The sequence below is a fragment of the Rutilus rutilus genome (genome assembly GCF_951802725.1).
Source record: "Rutilus rutilus genome assembly, chromosome: 17".
Taxonomy (NCBI): Eukaryota; Metazoa; Chordata; class Actinopteri; order Cypriniformes; family Leuciscidae; genus Rutilus; species Rutilus rutilus.
The window spans coordinates 32,609,901-32,629,827 of NC_140230.1; the positions used below are offsets into that span (position 1 = coordinate 32,609,901).

At 36.4% G+C, this 19,927-nt stretch overlaps 2 protein-coding genes across 3 annotated transcripts; both read right to left on the reverse strand.

Annotated features, from left to right (window-relative positions):
- Positions 1 to 39: 39 nt before the first annotated feature.
- mios (missing oocyte, meiosis regulator, homolog) lies at positions 40 to 11,176 on the reverse strand. Its single transcript, XM_084385163.1, has 11 exons — positions 11,070 to 11,176; positions 8,788 to 10,124; positions 7,873 to 7,971; positions 7,423 to 7,677; positions 4,908 to 5,077; positions 4,722 to 4,787; positions 4,478 to 4,636; positions 3,204 to 3,356; positions 2,647 to 2,851; positions 2,425 to 2,548; positions 40 to 1,014 (listed from the first exon to the last, which is right to left on the reverse strand). Exons 2-11 carry the CDS (start codon positions 10,091 to 10,093, stop codon positions 924 to 926), a joined length of 2,628 nt encoding a protein of 875 aa, XP_084241289.1. The 5' UTR covers positions 10,094 to 10,124; positions 11,070 to 11,176; the 3' UTR covers positions 40 to 923.
- Positions 11,177 to 16,842: 5,666 nt separating this feature from the next.
- On the reverse strand, positions 16,843 to 18,887 carry LOC311275636 (uncharacterized protein). Of its 2 annotated transcripts, XM_084384780.1 has the most exons (4): positions 18,659 to 18,728; positions 18,196 to 18,301; positions 17,103 to 17,158; positions 16,843 to 16,975 (listed from the first exon to the last, which is right to left on the reverse strand). In XM_084384780.1, the coding sequence occupies exons 1-4, from the start codon at positions 18,710 to 18,712 to the stop codon at positions 16,883 to 16,885; spliced, it is 309 nt and encodes a 102-aa protein (XP_084240906.1). In that variant the 5' UTR covers positions 18,713 to 18,728; the 3' UTR covers positions 16,843 to 16,882. The 2 variants fall into 2 exon arrangements, 1 of the variants encoding a protein (XP_084240906.1); XR_014624961.1 differs by lacking the exons at positions 16,843 to 16,975; positions 17,103 to 17,158 and having other exon boundaries at positions 18,480 to 18,887.
- Positions 18,888 to 19,927: the final 1,040 nt, after the last annotated feature.

Below are 19,927 nucleotides of genomic sequence, written 5' to 3' on the forward strand. Positions count from 1 at the left end.
TGAAGTTGCAAAAAAAAAAAAAAAAAAAAAAATTCAAAACTCCTTCAGAAAAGTGTTTTAATAACATTGATCCTCAATGGAAGTTCTTTTTTGTTTTTCCAAAAATAAAGACAATCATTTAAATAGTTAGGATGTTTAGTTGTTGCATTGATTGTGCAATAAATTAAGGTAAGAACTACAAAACAGCATTTTACATTACCTTCAGATCCAAAAAATGCAACACTTAGCCAGAACTAATGTTAACCGTACACATTTTAAACAACATAAATCACTGTGTTATTTGTTAAAAGCAATTTTTTTTAAACAAACTGAACAATTTTATTTTTACAACTTTCCAGTGAGAATCATTTCTCTTGACCTGGGCTTCCCTTAACCTGATGTACAACACCTCTACGATGGTGGTTCCTTTTAAAGAAATATGATCTCTGACAAATGAATTTTTAAACAACGCTGAACTCAAAGGCAAGTAATGGAAGTAGTGATGGACCAGCACTTTCTAAGACATCAACAAAACATTTCTCACAAACTCATGTTGAAATTATTGTAATATCCCTTTTCCTGTCTCTAAACTCAATACTGAAATAGTTTTATTCATTGAAATTCCTGCTCCTGAATCACAGATGCAATGGTCAGACATTCACATGGACACTTTCTCAGGAAGCACAACTGCCCGTGGGTGGGTGAGTTAATCATGGGTAACATAATCCTAACAGTCTAACTGCTTTGGTTCCTGTGACAATAGAGCACCTGTTGTTGACATCAATGCAAGTGAGTTGTACAGATCACTTCAGAAAGACGCATACGCTCGTCCTTGACTCCTGAAACCGTGAGATCTTTTCCCTCATCACTTACAGTACTAGTGTTGGTAGCTGGTTTCTAGTAACATGGCAGATTTAACTTGGAAAACAAAGGCGGATAGGCCTTTATACACTATCAGAAGGCACCAGGTTGCCTGTGGTGTCCAGCTGCATGCATTTACAGGTGCAGGCCGACACCGGACACTCACTGTGATCTCTGAAAGGAAAGAATATTCAACATTACCTTTAAAATGTTGTACTTCGTACTATACACTACAACCGTTCAAAAGTTTAGGGTCGGTAAGATTGTGTAATGTTTTGTCTCTTTTGATGACCATGGTTGCATTTATTTGATCAAACATGCAGAAAAATATTATTACAATTTAAAATAACTCTCTTCTATTTGAAAATATAAAAATAAAAAAAGTTGTAATCCCTGAGATCAAAGCTGAATTTTCAGCATCATTACTCCAGTCTTCAGTGTCACATGATCCTTCAGAAATCATTCTAATATGCTTCGAAAGTTGGAAAGTTCAACTTTCAAATAAACAGCATTTATTTGAAAAATAACTTTTGATGTGAAAGGCTTTACGGTCACATTTGATGCATCTAATGCATCATTATCCTTATTCGGACGGTAATTATTTCTCATGTGGACAAAAAAAAATTGCATGGCACCTCAGTAATAAAACTCATGCATTCGCATGCCAATTTTTTTTCACGGTGAAGGAACAATGTGATCCTACGAACCCGGGAACACACTGCTCACATATGCTTGGAATAATATAAATATATTCATATTTAATTTAATAATAGGAAAACAATATGGCATTTATTATTTGATCATTTAAATATCCTATTTAAAACAGGAAAACTGATGTGTTATACAAAATTTGAAATGGTAAATAGCAGAAATAAGTTAATGCAACCTCTTATTTAAATAAGGTAAACAATTGACTTGGCTACTTGGTTTATGTTCATAATTGTATATAATAAAATATTTTTTAATTGTACTGCATACCTGTTGCTGCCATAATAATGGCCCATTTCAAATGTTTACGTGCTTTTATTCTCATTCTTCATTTTGTTCTTGTAGTGGAGAATAAATGTAGTGGAGCAGTAATGAAATATTGTTCTTGTAAAAACTTTCCAGCATTACAGTAATAAAATCTTTAAAAATTCTTGCAAATTACATAGAAATGCAACAGTTACCTTATGTTGCTTAGCAGTGGTCAAAAAGAATTTACAAAACGATTTTTGGATTGATCCTCTTATAAATTCAGAGATGTGGATTTGAACAGCAATTAAATTACCTCACAACCTTGGTGTCTGTCAAGAAGCAGTAGGTAATTCGGCTGGGTATTTTTACACGGGTGGTGGGAGAAATACACTGATATTCTGGATTCGGACAGCAATAAAAATCACTGACTAACCCCTGTAAATATTAATAATGTCTTCCCCCATGAGAAACAATTACCATCCAAATAGGGCTATTGCTGAATAAAAGGATACATTTATTTAAAAAAAATCTTACTAACACCAACTCAACTAAATTTTGAACAGTAGTGTATTTGTATTTGTAATGCCATCAAATAAATGGCATAATATGGGTGAATATGACTCTTACCTGAACCAGCTGAGCATATGACCTGCATGACCACCATGCCGGCAGTTGTGGCACCAGGTAAACCAGTTATTGAACTGTGCAAGTTTTTTGTCTCGTGTGAGATCGGCTTTCTCATCTGCTTTTGCTGATAAGATGGATGAGATGAGTCTCACAATGAGCTGAACACATGTGGGCATTATGATATCATTTATCAAGAGGAACTTTAAATGATCTGTCTGTTACCTGGGCAGCTGGACACAGGGGTGCCCATGTTCATTAAGCAGAGGGCACAGCGTGGAAGGGGTTTACGACAGCCAGGGCAACTGGTGACCTTTGACTTGGTGGGCGAACCGCTGACCCCGTACTGACTGAATCCACGGCCCTGATGTGGTATCGCCGAGCAGCTGTATGATATAGACTTACCGCAGAAGTTACAGCTCACAAACACCTGCACAGACCAGAATAAATAAATAAATAAATAATAGAAGAAAATCAGAAATAGCCAGCATAAAGACTAAATTTAAGCTGAAGGGTGCAACCAAAAATGATATTTCATGCTAGGAATGCACTGATAATTATTTTTATGTTATGGCTCACAAACAACATTATAAGTTGCTACCATATAAAAAAAATGCATTCTAGAATTTTATTTGATAGTAAAAAAGCATCACAAAAATAACAGCAGTAGCTAAATCAGACTGATAATTTTAAAGAAAACACTGACTGATACATTGGTCAGTGATCATATCATGCATGCTTAATCAAAACTTAACAGCTGGTAGAAAAAATATGATTCTAGCCTGTGCAAGTGGTTTTGAGCTGGGATCCAATTTGCTCCTATGAATGTCAAATTCAGCCCGTTTGTGCCAAAACCTCCAGGCGTCCAACAGGTTGCGATAGTTCTCGATCCAGCACTGCACCCGAGGGTCCTTCAGCACCTCTCCTGGGGAGCCCTACCATAACAAACAGCAGATACACAAACCTTTTACCAACTCACCACAACTTTTGTGAATGCACACCAGTTTTCCTGGTTTTTAGTTACATTCAGTCAGTCCTACGGAGGCTCTAAAATGACATGGTGAAGAAAACAAGAAATTGTGTTAACTCGCAAAGAACACAAAGCGAATGCAAAAGTTTCTCGGGGGAACGCAAACATTTTGCGAGAGAATGCAAAAGCATTGATTTATTACTTTTCCTCCCATCTAATTTCTTTTCCACCACCATGTCCCCTTAGGGCAGTGGTTCTCAATTCCAGTCCTCGGGACCCGCTGCTCTGCACATTTTGTATGTCTCCCTTATTTAACACACCTGAACCAGATCATCAGCTCATTAGGAGAGACTCCATGAACTGAACTGAGTGTGTCAGATAAGAGAGACATACAAAATGTGCAGAGCAAGGGGTCCCGAGGACTGGAATTGAGAACCACTGCCTTAGGGGCTCCGTTCTGTCCTGATCTAATCAACATCTTCATTTCTTTTTTTGCATTTAACTTTTTGTTTCTGTTGTAATATTCACTACTGTTCAAAAGTTTAAGGTAAGATATTTTGAGGATGCAAAAATGTATCAAAAGTAGCAGTACTGACATTTATGTTACAACATTTTTTAAATTCAAATAAATGCAGATTTTTTAGCTAATCAAAGAATCTTGGGGAAAAAATCATGGTTTCCACAAAAATATGAAGCAGCACAACTGTTTATAACAATGATAATAATCAGAAATGTTTCTTGAGCAGCAAATCAGCATATTAGAACGATTTCTGAAGGAAATCATGTGACACTTTGATTTCTGAAGGAAGTCATGTGACACTTTGATTTCTGAAGGAAGTCATGTGACACTTTGATTTCTGAAGGAAGTCATGTGACACTGAAGACTGGAGTAATGATGCTGAAAATTCAGCTTTGCCATCACAGGAATACATGTATTAAAACAGTTATTTTAAATCATTTTTACAGTATTTTTGATCAAACAAATGCAACACTGGTGATCATAAGATAATGATAGTATATGTAATACCAAACATCCATCTGAGAGCAGATCATCTTTATCATGTTCGGTTTCTGGATTCCGGTTACCTTGAGCATGCAGAAACTGGCCGTCTGCACGTCTCCGGTTCGGTCTACATAACTCTCCATGAGGTCGACTCCATCTTTGGTTAGTCCTGTAAGCAGGATTCCCTCCAGGTTACCAGCCTCCTTCATCTCATTGGTCAGCTTGTCTATGTAACGAGGCAACTTAAGGGAGGGAAAAAAAAGAAAGTATATTACATACAAGCACATCAGTGGCACTTGGATGAACAGAGGGGTGAACGGGCATTACCTGAGCGTCATTTAGAAACATGCATGCAAAGGCCACCCTGTCCCTGACAGCAACACGACTCTCATACTGTAAAATAAAGAGCCTGGATATTCAGCAATTCAAAACAATGAGATAGTTGCATATTTAAAATTCAGTGCAACTTTTAATATTCATTCATACTCTGCCTAGTTTTTTCTTTTAACATACCAAGACCCCGTCATACGCGCCAGGTTCACTGGTGAGGAAGGCAAACATGATGCACAGGTACGGCTTCTTCAGCTGGAGTCGGAGAGAGCTGCACATCTCTCTCCACAGGGAGTTCTTCTCATCGGTGTAGCCCGACAGAGCCATGGCCACCACGTTCAGATTCAGATCACCTGAGCAGAGAATAAAGGAGAAATACTGAAACAATTCCAAATTCATTTCTTTCTTATGATGAATCTCCAAACTGATCTTCCATTCAACAAAAGCATGGGGTTGTCGAGGTCCAAAAATAATTAAAAAACAAAAACATCATAAAAGTCCATATGACTTGTGCACTTTTTCTGAAGCCATATGATAGCTTTATATGATACAGTTTTATTTTATTTAAAAATTTTATTTTATTTTGGTTTTACTAATATTTTAAATTTCATTTTTTTATTTTTAGTTTTAATGTTAATTTTAGTAATTTCATTATGTGACGTTGCCATTTTATTCTTTTTTTTTATACTGATATTTAAGTTTCAGGTTTAGTTGGTTTTAGTTATTTATTTCCAGTTAATAATTTCAGTGCTTCAACTTTACCTTATTTCAGTTTTTTTGCCGAGGCAACATTTAAAATTTTCGTTTAGATTAATTTTTTTCAACTAATATTTTTATTTGATATCAGAGTTACTTAAATAAACAGAATGTTTTAATAGTTTTAGTTACCGACAATAACCCTGATATATTATAGACTGAAATTTAAGTCGTTGTTTGCTGAAATTCTTCCTTTCCACCTCATCTTTGAACTTTCAGCCCACTGGTTAATATATATGCTTCAATTGTATGCAAAAGAGCTCTGTGGACATCCTGTGAAACATCCCCTTTTGTGTCTAAAGACGTTAGAACATCATATGCTGTTTGCATGAGTGCAAACAAAACACTGCAAAGACAAAAGTGGTGGCAGTATGTGTGAAAAACCACACCCTTTATAAAGATCCTATTGGTTTTCTAAAACCTCTGAGCCTAAACTAATTATACTTAAAACCCAAACAACAGGCAATTATGAAAGTTAAGCAAACAGCTCCATATGCCATATGTATCTGCAGCTTCAGGGCATTTAATATTAACAAAATATCATTGTGTAATGTAAGCCATGCTTTTGTCAGTTTATTAAGTATATAAGAACCGCAAACAGGCAGCTGATGGCGTACACCATTTCTGACTAGCCTGAATTTTACAGTCCTTATAATAACTTGGCATTCATCCGAGCACAAAGGAGGGAACAGACTTCATGTAAATCCCTCAGGGAAACACTGACATCTATTTTTCTACATGAAAAAGCAATTCAAAATTATTCAGATAGCATCTTAAATTTACATGACTCCCTAATATCATGTAGTAATATATATCTAATAGTAATATCATGAGATTAATTATATATCATTATCAGTAAATAGAGACATTTTCTCCAATCCAAACAGTATACTCTTACTTTCTATATAGTTATTCATCTTTTTACTGTGCATCATATTTTGATGCATGTAAAGTTGCAGACTGGAGTGTTAGTGCGAACACTAAAGAAGTAAAAACAGTAGCAAAAATTGCACACATTTGCAATATTGCTCAAAATGGCTAAATCTTTTGGAAGTGGCACTAACATGGCACTCATCTACTTGTATATAGGATGCATGCATCATCAATAAAGTGTATAATGAATTTGATCTTTTAATATCACTGTTCGATCTCCGAATGCAACGGAGAGTAAAGATGGAAAGCTCCTAAAGCTTAGTTCCATATAAAATAATTTGTTGTTTTGTCGTTAGTGAAAATCAATATTAGTGAAAAAGGATCCTCATATAAGAAGCAATACTAAAATTCAGAGTCAGTTCATTCGCATTCGGAGATCGACTATTTTTGACTGTCAAAATGCCGGCGGCCGGAAACAACAGCAGCTACAGTGAGTTGTTCAAAATCTTTCTTTTTAGTAAACTCTGTGTACACAAACAGTGTTCTCAATGCTGGAGTTCATGTGTAGAGCCCCTGGTGATACTTCGAGCAAAGTTTCATGTTGTGTCGAGCCTTCTTAGTGTTTTAAAAATAGTGATTTTTGATGCTATCATAGAAGTGCCCCAAGCACTCCCATTCAAAAGGCAATTTGATCGAAAGCTAAAATACGGTCAATCTTAAAAGTGGCGTTTCCATCCTAATTCTGCTTTTAAACGAAAGTTTGCCTCGGGTAGATTAAGGTTGCATTTTGGCGAGTGTTACGCTTTAAGGCACTTTAAGTGTTTTTCACGTTAAGCGTTTTAGTATGTTCCTATGTTTTTAGTGATTGAAATACTGCAGTAAGTGCTGTATGAGACTCACAAGTGCCCAAATCTTGCATTTTGTTTCACATATTTTAGTTTTTCTTTCTCAGGCAGGCCTGTTTGGATGGATGTTTTGCCCTTCCGGGCTCTGGGCCAGTCACGTGACTGAAAACTATTAATAGGGGTTATAGGGGGTCCTTGTGAAGACCTCCAGTCCAGTCCTGTACCTTTCTCTGAGGAAGCTCCTTTATGAAGAATCTGAATGGCCCGGCGGATGTCCAGGTTAAAGAGGGCGACGGCAGCCGCTCTCTCCCACTCGCCCTCCTGCTCCAGAGACTTCAGGAAGGGTTCAACATCGATGTCAGGCCCTCGGCTAATCCAGCCACACAACTGCAGGGCCAGACTGCGCTCCTCGCTGTGATACCGCGGTACATCGGTCTGCCTGTCTGAACCCGACCAGCACCGCCGTGTCTCTGTAGTGCCTGACAGAGGAGAGGGAGAAGGTGACAATTCATGAGAGGGCCTCCCAGATCCCACGAAGGGCGTATGAGGCATTTAGCAGATGTCAATGAGAAATACTTTTACTGTATCAGAAAAAGACGTTTTGCTCATCTCTACAACAATCACTATTAAGTTCAAAATAAATGTGATTTGACTATTGAGACATTTACACTTACCAGAGCTGGACTTGACAATGTTTTTGATGCCTGAGTAGATGAGCGACTGTTTATTGCTCTGTTGCTTCTGTTCCACATTTTCAGTGTACTGCTTCATAAGTAAAACTTGCATAGGAAATATAGAGATATCAAATAGAACCAGACCAAAAATGAACTAATCACTCAAGGGATTAACAGATGATCAATTCATAAGAATTTAAAAGACATTTGTGGATAGAATTTTAATGCTAATTCAGTTGTTAAAACTGATTTCTTGTTGTTTAACAATGTCAAGTCTCATATGCCACAGACGTTTGCTTCAGAAAGAATGACTGAAAAGTCTTCTTATAGCTTCTACGCAACTTCTGGGAGACAATGTGCTCAAATCCGCATTTTGTTCAGTTTTGTTTAAGATATGTGTGATACAATGAGCATTTTTGAGGAAGAATTGATCACTACATTAAAAGTTTAGTGCCATCAAATCACTAAAGATATTTATCACTTTATTTGAAGCAAGTACATATAGTGTTATTCTATATCATCTATTGCAGTGGACAGATATGTACTTATTTTGATTACAAAATTATTAAATTATTATTATATGTCATTCATAATGTAATAAAATGTTTATTATATATGCATATTAATAATAAATGTATTATGATTTATATATATAAATAGTATTACATATATATTACATATGAATAATTATATTAAGTATAATTTATATTATACGTATAATATATAATTGAAAATATATTATATGTCATAAAAAGTCATAATGAAATAAACCATATAATAATAATAAAGTAAAAAAAGTAGCAAAGCATCCAGAAACAACAAGAAATTTTTCATGACATTCAACAATAACTTTGACATATGCTTTGAAAGGTTCAAAGGTCCCCTGTAATGCCACAGGGTCGCAGTGAAGGATATAATGGAGCGTGTACCAGAGCGACCTCAGCTGCGGGTCGTCTCCTCCGGCCAGCAAGTGGTTCCGCCACACCTGGACGGTGTCGTGGCCATAGCGGGACTGCGCTCGCTCCCTCATCTTAGTGGCGATGTCCTTCTCAGCAGCGGCTGAGCCCTGTCCGCCGTCCTCCGCGCACTCGTAGAGGTGCCGCCCGCACGCCCACATCAGCGAAGTGGTGGAGCTCCAGGCCAGCGAAATGCGCTCGAAGACGGTGAAGTCGTTCATGACCCGGTTGGGCGACACCACCACCATGCGGTTCTGTGCCGACGGATGCCAGGCGAAGCTGCTGATGATGCTCTCGCTGCAAGGCTGCACGCTGCGCTCGATGATGGTGGGCTCCACCTCGTCGCCGAACGGCATGGGCGTGTGTTGCATGTCGTACAGCCGGATGATGTTGCTGTCCCGAGTGAGCGTTGCTAGCAGACCCATACGAGTGGGACACCAAGCCACTTTAGTCAAAGGTTTGGGCTGCTCGGTCAAAGTGAAGACTGGTTTTTCAAATTTGCGCAAATCCCAGATCGCCACCTGGCCTTCAAAGAAGGATGCCACACGGTCCTGAAAGTGAGGGTCCACCGTCACGCCCTGGATGGCCTTGGTGTTCACAAACGTCTTCTGGCTGGTGTTGCGCAGGTCAAAGATGGCCAGGTTCCTGTGCATCCCGGCCAAGAGCAACTTCTGATGCTCACGAGGAAGCCAACAAAGAGAAAGACAGGCGTCGTTCTGACCCAGCTCGTACAGCGGTTTGGTCACCACTGGCCCGGAGTCCGAGTCCCCGGACATGCGAACCTTCTCGGCGGGAACTGCTTCGGGGGAGAACTTACTACTGATGTCCCATATCAGAACAGAAAAATCAGCCCGATGTTTATCCAAACCAGCCGCCAACCAATTGCTGTCCACCGGGTTCCACGCAAGCGTATTGCATTGTCGGGCGTGCTTGGGCACAAACTCCTTACCCATAAGCTCCTTACATTTAGAGTTGAGGCTCTGTCCCAGACTGGTCAGGACGACTCGGCCATTGGCCTGTCCCACCGCCAGCAAACACTCCGGCTCATGTTTGGGATACCAAGCCACACATTTCATATACGGGGTGTCGGAGTTGATGGCCAGCAGCGTGGCCGCCGTCTCCTCGGATAACGGAAGGGCGCCAGCTTTGGTTTCTGAGCTTCCTGCGGGTCCGATCCGATACAGACTGAGTTCATTGTCACAGATCACATAGCGGTCTGCGTGATGGGGGGACCACAGGATATCTGGCTTATAGCCACTCGACATGGCAGGACAGTGGTTTCTTCAGTGCTGATACCTGCAAAATTATAAAGCATCTAATTTATACAGCACTTATACATCTCACCTGTTTCAGTTATACTTGGATTCATTAATATATTTAAAGACGTATAAATATCTATACATATGTATAGAGAGAGAGTTAGCCTACATCATCTATTGAAGTTCACTGTAACTTTTGATTACATAAAACACAATAATACATTTATAACAATCATAATAAATTATTATAGTTATTTTTATTATTATTATTATTATAAATGGCATTGTTATTATGTAACCAAACATCATAATAAAAGAAATCAGGTCATACTAATGATAATATAATAATAATATAAATATATAAATATAATATAATGTATAATATAAATATTATAATATAATGTATTATTGTTTTGTTATTACTATTATTATTATTATTATAGGCGTAATGGTTACACACTGTAAAACTAGACATTAAAAAAAGTTTCCCTTTGTGATTTAATAATTTATCCATCAAAGGGTTAAAAAAACTAAAGTTGCACATGAAGCTAAAGGTAATGAAAACAAATGTTACCAAGACATTACCAAAGTTCAAGTGGATTGTTTAAGCCAAAGTAAATACGTTTTTAATGTGTTAAAATTACCAATAAATAAAATAAAAACATTAATAAGATCCATTCTACATCTCATGATTCTAGCTTTTCGTGTTAATATGTAGATATGGTATAATTAAAGATAAAAAATATAACACTTATTTGATAAACAAATGAAAAGTTAAGTGTGATTTAATGTTCTTATGACTTGATTTCAATAACTGCGAGTTAGCCGGTCAGCTACAGCTAAACTAACCATACAACCTTTTCTAAACCGGAAACAGGTAATGACAGACGCCAGCCCCTTATAAAGACACAGAATAAACCATGCATTGAGATATAAATAAATGACAGCTGTATTTATAAGCGTTTGATAAATATCAACTTACATTTGACGTGCAAACATGCTGAAGTTTGTTTGGGTCGCGGGAAGTCGGAAGCAGTGCAGAATGTAAACAGTGTGACAGAAGCTGACAAAATAAAAGTCCCACTGCGTCTAATGAATATTACAGACATTGAAGATTATTTTATTACAGTGGGAGATCTGAATTTAATAAGCTCAGTCAAAAATCTCAAAGCTTCGGGGCAAATAACCAAGATGAATAAATTAATAAATAAAATAAAAAGATTAAACCTGCTCAAATACAGATTAGCGGAAGCTCATTTCAGACACATAAATAGTTATAAAGTCATAATTATAAGATAACGGTTTAAATTAATACATACTGTGTGGAAATTAAGAGATAAAAAAAAAAACATTGCGAAATAAAAGGTAGTTTTTGTAATATAATTTTGACTTTTTATCTCATAATTAGGCTATGACTTTGTATCTCATAATTTCGATTATAATTTTTTTCATTATTATGACTATCTCCCAATTATGATTTACGAACGCATAATTGTTTTCTTAAGCAACAGAAATGGACTTCCAAAGGATTTGGAACAGTCGGAGCTCTAGTTTAAAACTTTACTATTTTTTACATTTGCAATTACATATTCAGAATCAGTCACATTAACTGTATTCTACGATGATTTTTGTGTTTTTTTGCAAAAAGATTGTGGACCTGAGATAGGTTTTCACCAGCTTTAGTGCATACAATATAATATACAATTAAATTATGCTTATTTAAAAAATATAGACCAATTATAGGTTTGTAAACATCCGGGATGCGCGCGCATCGTGGTTGCAGAAAAAAAACCGTTTAACAGCTGATCATTTCACACGGACAAAGAGTATAGACACGGATACGGATAAGAATAATAGTACTACTAATAGTAGTTCGATTTAAAAAAAAATTATATATATTTGAGTTTATATTTAATTTTCGAAATGTTCTCCGCGTATTTTAACAGTTTGTCACCCAGCGATAAGAACTGTTACAAAATGAAATTAACGTTAGTGAGTGGGATACATCTTACAGATCCGTTTGCCATAAAACCTTCTGAATGGTTAAACGATGTAACGAAGTGGCCAGCCATCCAGTGGCCAGAGATATACAATTATCGTATCGAAACTCCGAGAGTATATACCCGGGAGAAGTTAAAAGCGTACAAGTCGCTTGATGCGTACAACTTTGTTCTGTGTGGTCACGTCCAAGACATAGTGCTACAATTTCATGATTACCAAGTTCAAAACTTCGTAGTGCTGAAGACGGAGGTTCTGCCTAGCCAAAGACAGAGTAGGAAGACGGAATTGTACAAGGCCTGGGTTATCGTCAACAAGACAAACAACTGCATTCTTACTGCGAACTGCACCTGTATGGCTGGGTATGTAACCAAAATAAGATTACTATATTACATTTTAATTATTTACCCATTTCAGCCAGTCTCAGCAATGTAATCAAACAAAATGTAACTTCTTATTTGCTGAAATCATACAACTGTTGTTATGTGTAGCCTAAAGCTCAATTTAAACCAATGTGTTACTACATTATACAATTTTGTGCAGGTTAGGGTCATGCAGCTGCACTTATGTTTAAAGTTGAGCTGTGGGTCAGGATGGGAAAGACGGAGAAGTGTTGTACATCAGGGACAAATATGTGGATTAACACATCCAAGAGAGAGGTGAAACCAGCCAGACTGAGTGAGATCAGCTTCAGAAAGGCTAAGAGGACAGACACCCAACTGCAGCCAGTCAGAGTAAAGTGTAGAAAGAACAATGTAAAAGGTAGACACAATCTGAATGTAGAAAAAAGATCAGGTCGTACATATAACAAGCAGGTATTAATTAGTTTTATTTTATTTAAATGAAAAGGGCAATTAATGAAAAAAGACTAGTTGCAATATTGCACTAATAAAGCTTCTGAGGGTGTATTAGGACATGTTGTTCCAAGGTGTTATATTATTTCTGAGTTTTGATTATTTTAATTTGAAGCAATGGAAGTAAATGATTGATGCAAAAACACATTTCTACAAGGTGTCCCAATTTGTGAACATCTTGGAACAGCCTGTTATGTTGTTTTTAACTTTGGCAGTTTGCTGCTTACTTTTGTACCATTTACTGGACTTGAACTACTTAGCCTATATTTCAATAAAACTACAAATTGGGGATGTTCTCAAACTTTTGACCAGTAGTGTAATTAATGTAAAAACAGTTTTGTTAATAAAAAAGTTAAAGTTATAATCAGTACCATGTAACTATTAATGACATGTAACCAGCTTTGATTGTAGTTTGTATTAAAATAAGTTATCTAACATTTATTTTGTGTATTCAGAACTGACAGATGAAGACATTGCAGACCTGAAAGTATTGGCACCTAATGCAGCTGTGCTCACTAGCATGGACTTCAGTGACACAGACTCCGCATCAGAATCTGAAACAGAGACCGGAGACCTGCCAGAGCCACTCGTAAGCTCTGTATGATGCCAATCTGAGATGCCTCTGCCAAAATGAACTACAAGAGAGGTGTGAAGAGACCTTCGAAAAACTGGGGAAGCAGTTAACGAATGACCAGTGTGTAAACCTTGAGCTAGCGACTAAAAATCAGGCCTGGCACACACACAGAACTGGAAGGATAACGAGCACAACCCTACATCGTGTATGTACCGTAGTAACCGAGAGCGCTAAAACAAACCTTGTAAAACAGGTAATGCACTACAACAAACATGAGTTGTCCCAGCAGTACTTTGGGGAAGAGATATGGAGGACACAGCCAGAAGAATATACACAGAAATAATGAAAGCACAACATCACAACTTTGACGTGGAGCTATGCGGTCTTGTTGTGCGGCCAGACAAACCACATCTTGGGGCATCGCCGGATGGAATGGCAAACTGTACCTGCTGTGGGAAAGCAACTGTAGAGATTAAGTGCCCATACAAATACCGTGATGGTCTGACAGGAAGTAGTGAGGACACACAGTTCTGCTTAGACAAAGCACTTAAACTAAAGAAGAATCATGAATATTACCATCAAGTTCAGCTTCACGTTTGTATGCAACGCCCAGTACTGCGACTTCGTGGTTTGGACAAAGCAAGATATTACTATCAACCGCATCACCAGAGATGAAGAAATGCTGCAAGCAGTCCTGCCTAAAGCTGAAGTGTTCTTTAAACGCAGAGTTTTGCCTGAGCTGTTAAAGCGCACCATGGATCCACTGATGCAAGCACCTGCAGTCTGCTCACACTGTCAAAGGCCAGACTTTGGGATGATGATTGACTGTGCAAAGTGCAAGAACCATTTTCACTACACATGTGCCAGAGTAAGAAGAAAACTTGTGGATTGGTATTGTGATCAGTGCAAAAACAACTCAGAATGAAATGTACTTCGAGGCAAATTATTTAATACAATACTAAAATTTTACATAAAAACGCTTACATGTGCAATAAGTTATGTTATTTACAATAAACAGTTACATAAAGAATTAATCAAAATCAAGCTATCTTCTTGAGACTAATATACATTTACAAAGGTTTGTGTCCACACACAATCACTATATACTCTGAGAGGTCAACCTGTGTGAGTTGATTGATTGATTGATTGATTGATTTCTGGATCAAGATGACATAAAACAGTAATCCAAAGGATAACATGCTAAAGTAAAATACTTATTTTCAGCACAGTCCTTGGTGTTACACACAAGACACAATGGACAGGAAGCAGACAAACCAGACTAAAAAAAGACATATATAGTATGAAGAGGGCGATAAAAAGACATCACATAAGTAAATAGAAAACAAAAACAGTGTAAAAAAAAAACTCTTCAATAAGTGGAATCTAAATCAAGCTATCTTCTTGGGACTATACATTTACAAAGGTTTGTTAATGCTCCACACACAATCACTATATCATCTAAGACCTAACATCAACCTGACCGTCCAGAACTTTTTGTCTCTCGAAATAAATGATAGACCCATCCATTGATACATAGAAATGAATTGATATCTACCTAGCTCTATCAAGCTAATCGTTTATAAATAATAAATGTTGCATCATTGCTAAACAACAATAACTTTAGCAGATTGTTTCATTCGTGTCGCTGTACAGCCTCCCCCTACTGGACGCATCTGGAACAGCAGGGGTGTAAAACTGCCTGGGGCGTAGATCAACAGGTGTTGTGCCTAATTCCGATCCCCCGGCATGAGACTACCCCCTGTCGCGTGCACGCGGACAGTACCGCTGTGTTTCCAGTAGATGGCAGCTGAAACACAAAAAGTTCGGTCAAATGCTTCACTGATTAATCATATTAATCATAGTTAATCATAGTAAATCATGCTGGAATGTGGTAAATCGTAGTAAATCATCTTAGAAACATGGTAAATCGTGGTAAATAATGCTAAAACGTGGTATATCATGGTATCACAACATGGTAATTGTGTTAGCATCTGCCCAGTGGCGAATTTTGCCACTGCAAGCACCACTTCACATTTTCTTCAGGAAATGTACATAGATCTCACATCTGTTAAAACTGTACATGAAGTAGACTGTCTTTCTTGCAATGTTAGTGGAAATTAATATTAGCACATATCACAGTAATATAACTTTATGTTCCAAAGTAGAACCCAATAATGGGTAATGCCACTTAAACCGAAATGTGTATAATATTCCAATAAACTTATGAACTAAAATAATAATAAAAAAATTTGCATGATTTTCAGAATTAGCTTTATTGCCAAGTGTGCGTTTTGCACATACAGATACAACAAGAGACACAGTAGGCTACTACAATGATTAGATTAGAATAAAATATAAAATTATAAAGACACAGTTAGTTTTAGTCATAATGAACATTATAAATAATGTATTTATATTATTACATGTTATATATATTATATTATATGTATTATAAATAATAACAGTATTATAAATCATATAAATGTCAACTGAGTTTAGAAAGATATTGCTCTAAACAGAGTATTATACCCCCCTATTTCTTCACTCTAAATACACAAATGGTTCCTAAAATGGGTTAAACACACCTACACCAGCAATACTGTGTGTAATATGCTACATTTCACTCTATTAACATGGGCAGATATGCCAACATACAATGTAAATGTAATCAGAGTTAATAAACAAATCTCTTTAACTAGGAATTTGTTTTTCGGTTTCATTTGGTTTCGTTGTAGGTTGCACATTATTAAACGTGATTTTGTAATTCTGGCAAAAACTTTTTTGAATATGTTGAACGGTACACAGTGCACTGACAATAGTTTTATATAATTAGTTTATTAACTAACCCTTTCATGCATGAATTATGATAACCTCAGTCAGGATTTTTTTTCCTATGTGTTTTTATTGCTCTTAGGGCATGAAAAACAAGAATTGATTTTTATTTTATTTTTTTTTACAAATTTTTCAAAGAGATCAGAGATAAATCATATAAATGTCAACTGAGTTTAGAAAGATATTGCTCTAAACAGAGTATTGCACTTACAGGCATATTTGGGCAGGCCCGTACAAACCCACCTGCCTAAATTATACCTCCCTATTTCTTCATTCTAAATACCTGATACACCTACACCAGCAATACTGTTCAATGCAACATTTTATTCTATTAAAGTTTAGTGTGATTTATACAGACAGCTCTGGTATTCAGGAGGCTAATACCTGAGCGTATGAAAGTACAAACTTTTTCCACAAATCACAGAAAAGGAAAAAATTATAAATATCCACAAATACAATAATGTTTATGTACAATACTATCCATTGATCCACCTGTAATAACAAGGGTATACAAACATGTTTGTCCTTCATGTCTGTTTAACTTTTACAGGCATAACACAGAAAGTGAACTTTTGATGTCACCCGGACACATGATTGGTGGTACCATCGACCACAGCAGTCACACGCAATCTGAAATTTAGAAAAAACTCAATAACTTTCTGTAAGGCACTATACAGACACAGTTACAACTGGTGTAATTGTGATAAATGCAAGTTAATAATTAAAATACAGCAACCAGTAAACAGCACCTACTTACCCAGTCAGTATCACCACTTTCCTCCCCACAGACATGGCACAAATTGCTCAGGTCATCTAAAATAACCAATTCAATAAGAATATGTAGTTAGAAGACTTCTTAAAAGATAGATCAATAAGAGAGAACGAAAAAATGATTAAAAAGAAAGAAAGAAAGAAAGAAAGAAAGAAAGAAAGAAAGAATAGTTAGAAAAAGATAGAAAGAAAGAAAGATGGATTAGATAGAAAGAAAGATAGATAGATTAGCTAGAATGAAAGAAAGAATGAACGGTGGATTAGTTAGTTAGAAAGAAAGAAAGAAAGATGGATTAGTAAGAAAGAAAGAAAGAAAGAAAGAAAAAGAAAGAAAGAAAGAAAGAAAGAAAAAGAAAGAAAGTTGGATTAGTTAGTTAGAAAGAAAGATAGATTAGTTAGCAAGAAAGATAGATGGATTAGTTAAAAAGAAAGACTGATTAGTTAGAATGAAAGAAAGACTGATTAGTTAGAAAGAAAGATAGTTTAGTAAGAGAGAAAGAAAAAAGATCGATTAGTTAGAAAGAAAGATAGAAAGATGGATTAGTTAGAAAGAAAGAAAGATAGATAAGGTTTGAAGATAGATAGATAGATAGATAGATAGATAGATAGATAGATAGATAGATAGATAGATAGATAGATAGATTAGTTATTAGTTAGAAAGAACACAGCTTAAAGCTTAATTGAGTATCAATGGCTTCTAGCAGTTTACATTAAACATAGTTCAAACAGATATGGACTTTTGGTCAATGAAAGTCTATGGGATTTTTATGATTTTTAATATTAATTTTTAAGAAAACCATTTTCCTGGACTGTTCCCAGCTGGAGGAATGACCTGCCTGTCTCAATTCGTGCATGCATCGTACATTTTCAAAAAATGTCTAAAGACACATCTTTTTCATCAGCACCTGACCAATAAATAGCAGCACTTGCCTTTTCTATTCTATTCTATTCTATTCTATTCTATTCGTCTTTTTGATCTAATAAATGCAGGCTTGTTGAGCATAGGAGACTTCTTTTAAAAAAACATTTAAAAAAGTAATTTCTCAAAATCTTTGACCAGTACTGCACGTTACATGTACCGCTGTTTTGGAGAAGAGTCACAGCTATTGCTTCCCTCAGTTCTTCCACTCCTTCTGGTGTGTTAAGGAAAATAATTGGCTCCTCTCTAAGTACAAATTCAGCAAACTAAAAAGGGAAAAAAACACACAAAAAAAAAAAAAAATTGTAAAGTAAAATAAAACATGAATTTGACATTAGCAGACATGTACACCATAATTAGCAACTTAACTGTTTCCCAAGATCATACTTTAGGACATTGACAGTTTGGGACAATGCCATAAATTATATATTAAATATCACTAACTTTCAAAGCAAAGACACCGCAGGATGTGCCATCTTGTTGTTTTGGGGCCAAATGACCCCTCTCTCATCTATCAGATCAGCATTTTTGCCTGTAATGTTTCTAATTGTGTATGGACCCAAAAAATTTGGATCCAATTTTCCGCCTTTTCTTTGCTGGCTCCGAACATTACACCTCCATACCTTGTTGCCCACAGATAATTTCACTTTCTTTGCTTTCTGTTCTTTCCTTGTCATTCTTTTTTGGACCTGAGCAGTGTGGGTAAGGGCAGTTTGAAGAACTTCATCAAGTTTCAGGACATCCTCAGTCATTTGTTCAATTCCTACGACAGCGTCAACAGAGCTGTCAAGCTGAAAAAAGGAACATTTGCTTCTAGTTTAAAATACCTGATCATCTCAAATTCATTTAACTTCATACTGAATGCAATACATACACATAAAAATGAAACCAAGCATATTAGACAATGAAAACCCACTTGATAATCTTCAGGGACCTCAGAAGGGTACCGTGCCTCACGACCAAACATCATAGAAAATGGAGAGAATTTTGTTGTCATCTGTTTTTTGGTCCTCAGTCCAAACATAATAGCATCAAGGTGTTTGTCCCACTCCTTTGGTTTTTTGGAGACCAATTTGCTGAGAGCCCTTAAACATTTAATTTACATTAAAATAGTTTTAGCAGAAGATACTGTCTCTTTATACTACAGGGCCGTTGAATGCTTGAATCTGATTGGTTGACAAACGTTCTAAGGTGTGCGTTATTTTCAGGGAAACGCACAGCTAAAGTAGTTCCAGGCAGGTCTTGACCGCATTACAGTTCCATATCACTCCGCTTCGCGTCGTGACCGCATTACCACCTCGGGTGTGCATTATTTTTCTAATAATTCAACGGCCTGAAGTCAATTGGTCCTTACATAAATATCTTTGAATACCATATTTTGTTTATAACAATTCTTACAAATGCCATTATCGCTTTAAAATAACCAAATAACATTTTCTAATAGGCTTATGTAAAACAAAGTAATTATTTAAGGATCTTTGTTTAAAAATTGATGTACAGTATAAATTTAGTACCTCTGTATGGTCCCATTCATCTTTTCGACTAGACCGTTAGTCTGGGGGTGATAAGGAGAGCACAAACTCCTTTTGATACCAAGAATTTTGGACACATTTTGGTTGATCTGATAATAAAAACATTTTTTTTTAAACATAGTCAATTTATGTAAATATTTTTCAAACTACATTTGAACACTACAGCTTTTATTTACCTGATTAACAAACTCCCTCCCTTGGTCTGTGAGGATGCGTTTTGGTGCCTCAAACCGATAAAAAAACTTAATAATACATTTTGTGACCTCCTCTGCAGACTTATTTTTAAGTGGATAAGCCTGTGGCCATTTGGTCAAGTAATCAATCATAACGCAAATATATTGATGGCCACTGTCTGTGAGG